The 13,606-nt window shown below is 44.8% G+C and overlaps 1 protein-coding gene across 13 annotated transcripts in view; it reads left to right on the top strand.

Moving 5' to 3' along the window:
* The first annotated feature begins 11,482 nt into the window (after nt 1-11,482).
* The window catches only part of MMD (monocyte to macrophage differentiation associated), an 81,425-nt gene continuing 79,301 nt past the window's right edge, over nt 11,483-13,606 (top strand). For 10 of the 13 annotated variants that reach the window (XR_009491522.1, XR_009491521.1, XR_003030632.2 and 7 more), the window contains exon 1: nt 11,483-11,769. Coding sequence is in view for 6 of the 13 variants with exons in the window: in XM_059877963.1 (XP_059733946.1) it covers nt 11,744-11,769 (26 nt within the window). In the remaining 7 variants the exon portion in view is untranslated. Of the gene's footprint in view, nt 11,770-12,891; nt 13,138-13,606 lie in introns of all 13 variants that reach the window. The other 3 variants (XM_059877964.1, XM_059877965.1, NM_001075601.1) reach the window with 2 other exon arrangements.

Here is a 13,606-nt window from a genome sequence, read left to right as displayed (position 1 = left end):
AAATTTGCTGGCATATTGAGTGCAGCACTTTGACAGCATCATCTTTCAGGATTTGAAATAGGTCCACTGGAATTCCATCACCTCCACTAGCTTTGTTCGTAGTGATGCTTTCTAAGGCCCACTTGACTTCACATTCCAGGATATCTGGCTCTAGGTGAGCGATCACACCATCGTGATTATCTGGGTCATGAAGATCTTTTTTGTACAGTTCTTCTGTGTATTTTTGCCACCTCTTCTTAATATCTTCTGCTTCTGTTAGGTCCATACATTTCTGTCCTTTATCGAGCCCATCTTTGCATGAAATCTTCCCTTGGTATCTCTAATTTTCTTGAAGAGATCTCCAGTCTTTCCCATTCTGTTGTTTTCCTCTATTTCTTTGCATTGATAGCTGAGGAAGGCTTTCTTATCTCTTCTTGCTATTCTTTGGAACTCTGCATTCAGATGCTTATATCTTTCCTTTTCTCCTTTGCTTTTCACTTCTCTTCTTTTCAAAGCTATTTGTAAGGCCTCCCCATATAGCCATTTTGCTTTTTTGCACAAAAGGTTAGTTAGTGTAAATCTAGCAGCCAGCTGTGTTGGGTAGCTGGCAGTTTCTAAAGCAAGGAATCTATCTTCCCACCAAGACTGGGAGACATAGGCCCTTGATTCCATTTCAAAGGAAGAGCTTTTAGGGGCATTTCTTGGCAGTCCAGTGGTTAGACTCCGTGCGCTCACTTCAGAGGGCTCAGGTTCAGTCCCTGGTTGGGGAACTAAAGTCCCACGAGTCTCTCAGCACAGCACCGCCCACCCCCACAAAAAAAGAGAAAGAGGAATAGCTTTCAGAAAAACACCCCCAAGCCTATCTGAACCAAAGTCACCTGCCTCAGTCAGGGAATAGTTTCCTGCTTATATTCACATTGTCAGTAACAAAACTGAGTTTGGCACAAGCCAGACAGGCTTTTACTCAGTGGCCAGAGAATGTAGGAGAGGCACTCATGATTCCGAAGGGAGGAAAGTAGGGAACTTACAAGGGACAAGAGGCAGGAGCATCATCAGAAACTGGGGAGGACAGGGATTTCCAGAAACAGATGGCACGTGCGGGCCCTCAGACTCCCTTGCACATGGCACAAATTGTGCCCAGCAGAGCACAAATCTACTGCTTTGGGTGGATATCTTAGCATGGCAGTGAAGCAAAGGTAACTTTCAAGCACTTCCAGGTTTCACCTGAACAGGCTCTTTCCTGTGGTCAAACCAGAGCCAGTGTGAAGCCATTGACTATTGTATACCTCTCAAAGCATGTATCTCTCAAAGTATAGCTCAAAAGCAGCTCTGCCGGACATCAAGTACTCTTGAAACAGAGACATAAATCAAGGCAATGAAAGTGGTGACTGTTAGTCACTACCTTGGATCCAGCTGGTCAGTTTTGGTTTGTTGAGGGCCTTTGTGTCATCTTGTTCATAAAACACAGTTAGTCTATATGACTGAAAACAGTTTGGGCCCGGCCGCTTGACCTGCATAGTAAGGGTGACAGTTCCTTTTTTCATTCAAAATACTATAAGATCTTTCCTAATCAAACTGTATTCAACCAGAACTTTTTTTTACAATGTGCAGAAACAGCTTTTGATGCAAAGGTTTAGTGTAAAAAAGAGAATAGAAAACTTGCTTAATTTGCTTAAAATATCATTGTGTTAAGAAACTGTTGGCAAGCAATGGACATGCTGCATTTTATTTTTTTAATTAATCTTATTTTTTCATTAAGACATCTTTTAGCACTTGCCATCAATGTTTTTTGTCAACATGGAGTTGGTGATCTATAGGCACAAAAGACAGATATTTAAATTATTCTAGGATTTTTACTGTAAGTTGGCTCTCAGTAACTTAATCCAAATACAAAGATTTCTCAAGTTTCTGAATAGGTAAGGGTATTACAATGATTTAATTTTATCTGTATTGCTACCATCCTGAGCTGAATGTGGAGAAGAGCATATGTTCTATTTTTGTTTCTCTTTACTCTTTAGATTTCTACTTTTAAATGGTACTGAATTGTGAGTTTAACTTGATGCTCACAGAAGCAGTCATGGATGGAACTATTTCTCCTTGAGTTTTCACAGATTCAGGCTTTGTATAAAGAGTCCTTTTATCCTTCTCAGATGAGCTCCTTTCTCTGCCTCCCGATGGCTTTACTCTACTTCTGGCCTGCATCACTTCTTGGCTGGATTATTCTAATCATGTTTCACCTGCTCACTCCATTTCCAGCTTTATTCACGGTAACCATTAGAATAGCTTGCATGTGAGAGAAGGCCAGAATTAGAGTGGTATAAACAAGACAGAACTTTATTTCTCTGTTGCTCAAAAGTCTGGCTGTCATGACAACTCTGGACCAAGGGGGCCCAGTTCTGTCTATCTTTCTGCCCTGCTTTGCCGCATACTCCCCTACACTGCAGTTCAGTCTGTGGAGAAAGGGACCTGGGTGCGGGGGAAGTCCTTCATCCACCATCCAGCAACTGCACTTCAGCTCACATATCTCTTTACCCAGAATGTAGTCATATGGCCCGCACTTAGCTATAAGGCATCTTTATTTTGTGCAACCATGTGCCCAGCTGAAAAACTCGGTCTCTCTTAGGACAGACAAAAAGGAAATGATATAGAATAGTGATGCCCAATATGGTAGCCACTGACCACGTGTGGCCATTTACATTTAAATTTAGTAAAATTAAGTATTGGCAAAATTCAGTTTTTCAGATACACTAGCCACATTTCAAGTGCTCAGTAGTGTAAGTGGCTACATACCATGATATTGGACAGCATAGATATAGAACATGTCTGTCATCATTGAAAGTTACACTGGATAGAACTGATGTACCAACAATCTTGTCCACACCCCTCCAGTTCTCCAAACAAATTTCATCGTATATAACTGATCACTTCATTTGTGTGTTCAAACTTTTTAAACAGGTCTCTACTGCTTTCAGAAAAAACACCAAATCTCCTTGGTCTAGCACATCAGTCCTTTGTTTAATCTGAACCCTTCTTATGACTCCATCTTCATCTATGACAATTCTCCACAAATGCCTTTGACCTAAAGCATGTGGAATTGCAGCTCTTAAAACATATCATGCTTTTGCATATGCTGTGCTGTCTCTGTTACCCCCAAATCGAGTTCACCTCTTGGTGGGTATCAAGCCAAAAGACCCTGTACCCTATCTGCTTACAAAATCCCCCCTTGAGATACTTCACTCTTCAATCTCAAGCAGTACAGGGCCTAAGGTCAATCTTCTGTAACTGCTTCCCACTGAGAACAGGTATTGTAGAATCCCTAGTTAGATGAGTGAAACTCTTGCTGCTCAAGCTAGATAAGTTTTGGAGTCCACTGAAGTAGCATTCATGAAGTAGCCATGAAATTAAAAGACGCTTACTTCTTGGAAGGAAAGTTATGACCAACGTAGACAGCATATTCAAAAGCAGAGACATTACTTTGCCAATAAAGGTCCGTCTAGTCAAGGCTATGGTTTTTCCAGTGGTCATGTATGGATGTGAGAGTTGGACTGTGAAGAAAGCTGAGCACCAAAGAATTGATGCTTTTGAGCTGTAGTGTTGGAGAAGACTCTTGAGAGTTCCTTGGACTGCAAGGAGGTCCAACGAGTCTATCCTAAAGGAGACCAGTCCTGGGTGTTATTGGAAGGACTGATGCTGAGCCTGAAACTCCAATACTTTGGCCACCTGATGCGAAGAGCTGACTCATTTGAAAAGACCCTGATGCTGGGAAAGATTGAGGGCAGGAGGAGAAGGGGACAACAGAGGATGAGATGGTTGGATGGCATCAGCAACTCAATGGACATGGGTTTGGGTGGACTCCGGGAGTTGGTGATGGACAGGGAGGCCTGGCGTGCTGCGGTTCATGGGGTCGCAAAGAGTCGGACACGACTGAGTGACTGAACTGAACTGAAGTAGCATTTGCACCTCATTTGAATAGGATTATTGTAGCATGTATAGGAGAGGCATAGCAAGAGAAACAATTAACAGAAACTTTGCAATGTAGAAATATGAGCCAAGACTCCCCTAAGTCAGACTAGTTTTCTAATATTTCCCCTAACCTAGGAAGGGGTTTCCCAAATAGCTCAGATGGTAAAGAATCTGCCTGCAATGCAGGAGTCCTGGGTTTGATCCCTGCATTGGGAGGATCTTCTGGAGGAAGAAACGGCAAGCCACTCCAGTATTCTTGCCTAGAAAATTTCATGGATAGAGGAGGCTGGTGAGCTACAGTCCATACGGTCACAAAGAGTCAGATACAACTGAGCAACTAAATACAGGAAGGGAATAATTCAGAGATGAGAGTTGATTTTTTATATATATCATAAGTTGAATCACATTAAAAGTCTCATCAGGTACAAAAAAGTAGCATTTGATATGTATTATATAATAACATATGTTCTTTCTTGAGAGACTGTTAAAATATCAAGGGCCATGTGTTTTCGTGGGACCATATTTTTTTTTTAATCATAGAAACATTTGAGTTCAGCAGATTGGCATCTTGATTACTATCTTTTAGGGCTTACAGGGTAAAATTCCTTAAAACCTCTATGTGAGTGACAACGTCCTCTATTTTTTTATTTTGAAATGTATTCCCCTCCTCAACAGCCAAACAGATGTACAATGCATGTCTATAGGTCACAAAACTGACCACTCTAGTCAGCATCAAGTTTGATTCAAATCATGTGCTGGTCACAATAACCTCCTCAGTTGGAAAATTTCTATCTTTTGATTGCAAATATTTCGATAGATCAAAATATTTGTCCCTACATGCAAGGGTGCTTGCTGCCTGTCATAACTCCATCATTTCAAATGATGCAAGGCCTCCTTTTTGCTCATATATTTGCCTAGTCAACCACATTTGGGGAAAACTAATCAGAGTTTTGAACTCTTAGAGTTTTGAACTCTAAGAACAAGCTTATAGTTATGTTAATGGAGGAAAATGTTATAAACTATACATGTTATCAATTATACTGAACTGTCACAGAAAGTCTGTACACGTGCTTTTAGCAGTAGACTTAAAGCAAGCCATAATACAGACCATGAGTAGTTACATTCTGTGACAATTACACTAGAGAATTTCCTTTCCATCCTAAACATTGAGGGAAATTCCAGAGTTGATAATGAGACAAACATTTGGTAAAGAGCTCAATTAAATGAGTAGGAGGGGTCTTGGTCCTGGTCCAGATTCCCAGGTCAGCTGTCTATCACTGCTGTGGTCTTTTCCACTCCTGGTGCGGATGTCCTCTAGGGTCACCAGCCTTTGTATAGACCAGTCCAAGGCAGAGGCCCTTCTGAAAAGGGTCACTTTAATAATTCCATTAAACTTTACAGTACTATAACATAGCAGCAAGGAACTATCTGGAAAGTGAGTTTTAGGCAGTAAATACAGACCGTAGTTAACAAAACTAGAATTTAATATCCCCTGAAACATAATCTTTTTCTTCCTAAAATCACCCTCATTTCTAACAAGTATAGCCAAATTAAAACTAATTTGCTTGCAAAATTGTCTGGTTAATAGTCCATTCTAAAGATCAGTCCTGGGAGTTCTTTGGAAGGACTGATGCTGAAGCTGAAACTCCAGTACTTCAGCCACCTCATGCGAAGAGTTGACTCATTGGAAAAGACTCTGATGCTGGGAGGGATTGAGGGCAGGAGGAAAAGGGGATGACAGAGGTTGAGATGGCTGGATGGCACCACTGACTCAATGGACATGAGTCTGAGTGAACTCCGGGAGCTGGTAATGGACAGGGAAGCCTGGGATGCTGCGATTCATGGGGTCGTAAAGAACTGGACACAACTGAGCAACTGAACTGAACTGAACTGAATGGACCATGTAGGCTTTTTTAAGTTAGCTGTGCTGAAACTTTTCATAAGGTAACTAATCCTTTCTCTTAATAGTTTTATGAAGTCATTGGGGTTTTCATTAAGATTCTTTAATTTATTATCCAGTTCAGCAGTATGATCTGAAATTTATCAGAAACAAGTAATTGTCAAAAAGTCCTTCCTGTGAATCTTCTTGAAGACAAAACACTTTTTGCAGAAACATTCAGTTCAGTTCAGTTCAGTCGCTCAGTCACGTCAGACTCTTTGCAACCCCATGAACTGCAGCACACCAGGCCCCCCTGTCCATCACCAACTCCCGGAGTTCACTCAAACTCATGTCCATTGAGTCGGTGATGCCATCCAGCCATCTCATCCTCTGTCATCCCCTTTTCCTCCTGCCCCCAACCCCCTGCAGCATCAGAGTCTTTTCAAATGAGTCAGCTCTTCGCATCAGGTGGCCAAAGGATTGGAGTTTCAGCTTCAGCATCAGTCCTTCCAAAGAACACCCAGGACTGATCTCTTTTAGGATGGACTGACTGGATCTCCTTGCAGTCCAAAGGACTCTCAAGAGTCTTCTCCAACACCACAGTTCAGAAGCATCAATTCTTCGGTGCTCAGCTTTCTTCACAGTCCAACTCTCACATCCATACATGATTACTGGAAAAACCATAGCCTTGACTAGACGGACCTTTGTTGGCAAAGTAATGTCTCTGCTTTTTAATATGCTATCTAGGGTGGTCATAACTTTCCTTCCAAGGAGTAAGTGTCTTTTAATTTCATGGCTGCAATCACCATCTGCAGTGATTTTGGAGCCCAAAAAAATAAAGTCTGACACTGTTTCCCCTGTTTCCCCATCTATTTCCCATGAAGTGATGGAACCAGATGCCATGATCTTCGTTTTCTGAACGTTGAGCTGTAAGCCAACTTTTTCACTCTCGACTTTCACCTTCATCAAGAGGCTCTTTAGTTCCTCTTCACTTTCTGCCATAAGGGTGGTGTCATCTGCATATCTGAAGTTATTGATATTTCTCCCGGCAATCTTGATTCCAGCTTGTGCTTCTTCCAGCCCAGCGTTTCTCATGATGTACTCTGCATAGAAGTTAAATAAGCAGGGTGACAATATACAGCCTTGACGTACTCCTTTTCCTATTTGGAACCAGTCTGTTGTTCCATGTCCAGTTCTAACTGTTGCTTCCTGACCTGCATACAGATTTCTCAAGAGGCAGGTCAGGTGGTCTGGTATTCCCATCTCTTTCAGAATTTCCCACAGTTGAATTTTCCATAATTGACTATACTTCAATACAAAAAAAAGTTAAAAAAGATTTTTAAGTGTATATGCAGGTTGTTCAGGTATACCAAGCTGGCACTCCTCTAGAAATAATTTAAGTTACCAAAGCCCCCTAATGAGGGTCTAAACCAAGAGAAATACAGATTGTGTCATTGAAGGGTTTCGCAATCAGGCATCCTTGATCAGCCTCCAGGACTCAGAGGGCAGGGATGTCTTACAACCTCTCAGATCTCTCAGACTCTCCAAGACAACCAGAGCAAATCTGATTACTTATTCAGTTCCTGAATCATTCATTCTCCCACCTTGAGATGGGGACAGAGCTTTGAAGCTAACTTGTGGAATAAATGTCACTCACCTCTCCAAAGCAACTCCTTAAATCAAGATGTCCACAGTGTCTGCTGTGCACACTTGACAATCAGGTGCCAAGAGGGATTCTCCTATGCCCTTCCCCACAGTCCCCCAGCAACACAGACAGATTCACCCAGGTGAGCTACCACAGCCCACTGCGTAGCATATTCGGAGCTGGAGGAAGCCAAAGAGGTTAGGTGAGATATCCCATCTGGGTCAAAACTTGTTATTGGAAAATTGAGTTCACTTTGGTGTGGGGCCAAAAGACACAGACAAGCCAAAGAGCAGGAGAAGGAAGGATTGACTACTTACAGCAAGCAATGGAAATACTGTGTATCTTTCCCAAAGCAGTGTTTCCAAGAACAGCAAAATTGGGAAAGTCTTAAGCTAAGGGCAGATGTTAATATATTCATATTCATGTCTTCAGTAGAGGGGAATTCAGCACAGAATTGGGAGTTAGGTCAACAGAGTCCAAGATTTAGTTGACTGAAGGCACAAGGGTCAATAACGGTCAATATCCCCCAGATTATGGAAAGTTTTTCTCTCACTCATTTCCATCTTGTAAACCAATATAGCCTCTCTGCCAAGGCCTCTTTTTTCTCTCTAGATCTTTCTTCCCATTGTTCTCTCCAGCTGTTTTCATTGTGAAGGTCTAGGAACTGAACATGAAAGAGACAGGTATTCCTTGAAGGTCAGGTTTTAGTCTACTTGAGCTATTAAGAAAAAAAAAAAAGACTGGGTGGCTTATCAACCACAGACATTTATTTTTTATGGTTCTGGAATCTAGAAGTCCAAGATCAGACTGCCAGAATGATCAGGGTCTGATGAAAACCCTCTTCTGGGTTGAAGACTGCTGACTTGGGTCTTCACATGATGAAAGGGGGCCAGAGATCTCTCTCATGGCTCTTTTATCAGGGTATTAAACTCATTCATAAGGGTGGTGGTTGACCTAATCACCTCTCACCCCTTCTCCCATCACCCCGCTAATACCATCACATTGAGCATTAGGATTTCAACATATGCAGCTTGGAGTAGGGACGAAGACAATAAGGAAATGTGGGCAAAACCCTAAGAACTAAGACTAAGATAGCATTCCTGTCTTCAGGAAAGGGAAAAAAGGATGGGAGCATTTACATTTTAATAACTGCTTTACATTGTCATATTTGTAAAGAGACACACTGAAAGCCAGTCATAGAATACGATTTGCAATTAGAAGTTCAGGCAACCTCCTTGGTCATCTGAGGCCACAGTCTGCAGCAGAGCTGCTACTTTCGGATTGGATGATGGCAGCTGAAGGACTAGGTTTCAGGTACTTCCTAGTATGGTCAGCATCCAGTCAGGAACTCTGTGGCCCTCAGCAAGCAGGACAGGTGTTCTCCCAAGAGATTCCTCTGCAGCTGGCATCTGCTCCTTTGCAAATCCTTTCTTCCAGGCAGAGGCTATGCAAATAATTGTCTGCTGTTTTGCAGAAAGAAGAACTAGTATATTTCTGAGCTCAACAAAAACGTCACATCCTGCTAATGTGAAAAACTCCATTTTATTTCACTTAAAAATGCTAATCTCTAAGTTGAATGTAGTACCTCTTTTCTGAAAACATACTCAAGATTTCTCCTCAAAAAGATGAAAACAATAACAACAAAGATTCAAATGGACACCTTAGTACAAAAGGGAGGAGGGGCGGTGTTCAATTCTAAACTCTTTCATGGTTTTTATTTTTATCTTTCGAGAATTGCTTTCACTTGGGAGAGTCACTAAGAATGAGGTTGATTTTAATTTGTGATCATATTATTTACACAAGCCATTTTTAGTTTGTTAAATATTCCTGTGTATTATATTCCTACAATATTTCCGTGGAAGAGACAAAATAGGTCAAGATATTTTATTCTGATTTGATCTAATTTTTATCTCACTCATTTTCCCCCACCTTGGTAAATGCCATTCATAATGATGTTTCTAAACCTAGGTGGCCATTCACAAGTTTTCCCCATACTGATCACATCTCCTATGTTTTCCAAGCTGTTATACTTTACGAAAGGATGTGTGCCAAGTCATGCCCATCATCTCTTTAAAAATGCATCTCCAGACTTCCTTCTCTCATGTGTCCCATTTCCTAATTAGCCTCACCACACTTAGCGTCTCAGTCTCCTGCACATTCCTAAACCATTGCTAGGATGTGACCTAGCATCTGCTGGTTCATTGTTTTCAATCCTTCCTATGTTACTTCATACCGTTATTTTTTAAATCTGTTTTTATCAGTTATTTCCTTTGTGACCTTTCCCTCCCCCACCAATTCATTTAACCCAGTGGCTGGACAGAGCAGTTTAGTAAACCTTCAATCCATGGTCATTTTTCTGACTTTTAGAAAAAAAAAATTAAAGAAATATACAACTTTACAACCTAGGGAGAGGCAGTTTGGGGCTGAAAGGATCTGAGGCTTTAATGTTAGACAAAGCTAGGAGCAAATCCTAGCCTTTGGTAAGATTCTAAACTTCTCAGCCTCCTTATCTGTGAAATGAGTAAGATAATGCTTATCTCCTGGGAAACTGATGGAAATAACCATGGAAAGCACCCTTCTAGATCCAGCCAACTTGGAAGGTGCTAAAGGAAAAGAAACCAGAATTTTGGGTGAACTACTTCTCAGCTTTCCAATGTTCCCACTGCATGTCGACTAAACACTTCCAGTAGGCTGACCTACTGTCCGCTTGAGAGCCTGAAGTTTGGGGTGTCAGTGATGGTGTGGACAGGATACCTGGAGGGAGCCATATCAAGGGAAGGAATCAAGAAATCAGCCATTTGGGACTTCCCTAGAGGTCCGGTGGTTTGGGACTCCTGGCTTCCACTGCAGGGCACAGGTTTGATCCCAAGCTGGGGAACAAGAATCCCACAGGCCATGTGATGCAGCTGGGAAAAAAATTAAAATTAAAAAAGAAAAAAGAAAACCAGGGACTTCCCTGGTGGTTCAATGGTAAGAATTCGCTTGTCAATGCAAGATACACGAGTTCCATCCCTGATCCGTGTCAGTTCCCACATGTCACGGAGCAACTAAGCCCAGGCGCCACAAGTACTGAGCCTACGGGCAGAAACTACTGGAGCCCATGTACCCTAGAGCCCACGCTCCCCAACATGAGAAAACCTCACACCACAACTAGAGTAGCCCCCACTCAGGGCAACGAGACAAAGCCTGCACTCAGTGAAGACCCAGCACTAAATAAATAAATATATAAAAATTGAAAAACAAACTATCATGGAGGCCTTTGAAGATGATTAAAAGTTGTACATAGCTTAGTTCATCCCAAGAACTCTACCCCCCCCCCAAAAAAAAATCATCATTCATTAAATATTCTTTGAACCTCTTACAGGAAGCCCTCTGAGTTTATATTTTTCCCACAGGACCCTGATTCAAATCTACTTTTTGGTTTATTTAGAAGTTGCTTGGATTAAGCAAATAAATGAAAGGATTACATGTAAGCATCCCTACATGACAGGCGGGGAGAGATTTTAAAAATCTACCCCAGAACCTCGCATAACAGCCTCGGGGTAGCTGACCTTGAAAATGATGAAGGAATAAACGAACGGAGGGATGAAGAAAGGAATGCTGAAGAACGAAAGACACAGAGTCAGGACTAGAACACAGACAGAGGTCCTTTGTTTGTTGCTGTTTTCACCACAGTCGCTTTCAAGAGCCGTGCCTCACATCCTCCTTTACCATTTTTCTTCCTGTCATTGGGCCCTTCTATCTTCTCGCTCCAACTCCACCCCTCGAGCCGTGAACCGCCCTCTGTCTCCCGCCCCGCCGGGAGACCACGCCCCTTCTGTAGCCCCGCCCCCGGCCGGGAGGCCCCGTCCCTCTCCTGCCCCAGCGGGAATGAATGGCAGCGCGGCCGCGGCTCCGCTCGTGCGCTGATTGGCCCCCGGGCGCGGTGACGCGCGGGCGGCCGCGGGAGCACGCAAGCGGGCGGGGCGCGGGCAGCGGGGGGCGGGTCTGGGCGCCGGGTGGGGCGGGGCCTCCCTGCCGGGGGCGGCAGGGCCGGGCGGCGGGAGGTGGCGGGAGGCGGCCGGGCCGTTTAAGGGCCGCCCTCCCGCCCCCAGGCGCCCGGTCTGGCTCTGGCCCGGTCCCGACCCCCGGCCCGGCCCCGTCTCCCCTGCCCGGTCCAGCGGTCCGCCGGGCCCGCTGCGGCCCCCGGAGCCGCCCCAGCTCCTGCGGGCCGCGCACCCGGGCGCCGGCGCTGACGAGACGGAGCTCGCGGCCCCCGCGGAGGAGCAGGAGCATCGATGCGGTTCCAGAGTCGATTCCAGCGGTGAGAGGGCAGCGCCCCAGGCCCGCCGCCTGCGCCGGCACCGGGTCCCGGACCAGCCTCCGCCCGTGTGGGGCCCGGCGCCCCGCCTGGTCCTCCTCTCGTGCTCCGGGGGCTCCCCGCCCCGCCGTCCCCGGGCGGCCCCGCTCCGGGAGCTGGTCTCGCGCCGGCCCGGGACCCCGCTGCTCGTTGCGGGCTGCAGTCCCCAGCCCTCGGACCCCGGTTGCCTTCCCCGGGGGGTCGGTTGCCCGCCCAGCTTCGCCCTGCAGGGACAGCCTCTCGCTTGCTCCGGGGACCTGAACGCCGGCCGCGGGCACCGGCCCCGGATCTTCCGACCCCGGATCATCCTACCCCAGCCTTGGCCTGCATCCCTAACCGGCCTTGGGGGGCCCCCGAGGCGCCCGGACCCGAGCCACGTTGCCCCGCAGGGGTGCTGGGGGTTTCCGGCGCTTGTCTTTGAACTGCCGTGGCGGTGGGGAAAACTGAGGCAGGCTCCGCCGGTTTAGCCTTGCCTGCGGGGTTCTCGGGCTTAGAGCCCCAGCGTGTGCTATTTTGGGTCACCGCGCCGGGGCATTAGCTTCTGGGCGGTAAGACCTGCAGTTGAGACGCCTGGGTTAGGAAACGAGGAACCGAGGAGGCCCCCCGGAAGGATGGCCGGGTGCTCTTTGGCTGGAAAGCCGGTGGGAACGCCAGCCTGGGGAGATAACTTGGCCTTAATCCTGACTCCAGGTCCCTGCCATCTAGCAATGAATGGAGGCTGGCCATAATTCGAGAGGAAGCTCTGCGCTTTTTTTTTTTTTTTTTTCCCCTAATGCTCCTTCGTGTAAGTGGGTGAAAGTTCACGTGTCGTGTGTTTGTGGTAACTCTCCATCCCTTTGTCTGAATCAGGCTAGCATCCCCACTCCCAGGCCTTCACCCTGAGCAGGCTAGCTTAGTGTGCAGTAGAATTTGGAAAAAAAAAAAAAAAAATGCATGAAATCTCTTAAGGCTTTTGTTGCGTTTTTAGGCATTGCTTTTTATTACAGGATTTTGAAGTATGGGTTTTTTTTTGTTTTGTTTTTCTTTCCAATGCTTTAATCCCTAGAAACCCTCTCACCTCTTCTGCTGGTCTCATTTCTTCTCCAGAGTGACATTTGCACAGGGAGAGTTGGAGTGATCAGGATGAAGACTTGGATTAACTTTTGAACATTGCTTATCACTCAGTGTGGTGAATGCCTGGCAATGTTCGCCTAATGGGAACATCATATCAGTTCTTCCAAAGACAAAAGGGAACCATGATGTTCTGTCTTTAGAACATGAAGTCAGCCATGAGGACTGGAGGGGCTTCAAGGGAGGATGTAACACAGGCTCAGCAATGGTTGGCAAAACCCTGTATGTGGTGTGTTTAATTTGGTTTTACTTCTCTGCACATCTGTGCTCTTCCTGTTTTCCGGGAACCGTGGCAGTCTTCTGTGCATTTACCGGTTTTTGTTAGATTAAAGAGTTCTATTTCTTTTCTATCCTTTCAGTTCTTCTCTCGAAAAAGAAAGAAAAAAAAGAAACTTGTGTTATTGTTTGTTGCACAAACATTAGCAGTATTAAGAGAAATGAAAAACAAACACATCTTTATTTAAGATCCTACCATCTCAGCTGATTGAACTCTTCTTGTTTGCTGGACACTAATCTATGCAGTCCTTATTATCACAGTTGTAATGTGATTTTGCCCTCTATTCCATTCATTTAAAAATTAAAAATACAGGCATTTTCTTTTGGTATAGCATAGACGTTGTAATTTCCGCAGCAACTGCACAATGTCAGTGGATATTTAACAGTTATTTTCTTGATGACATCTAGACCTGCC

Source organism: Bos taurus, chromosome 19, assembly GCF_002263795.3.
Source record: "Bos taurus isolate L1 Dominette 01449 registration number 42190680 breed Hereford chromosome 19, ARS-UCD2.0, whole genome shotgun sequence".
Lineage (NCBI taxonomy): Eukaryota > Metazoa > Chordata > Mammalia > Artiodactyla > Bovidae > Bos > Bos taurus.
This window is presented reverse-complemented; position numbering and strand designations above follow the sequence as displayed.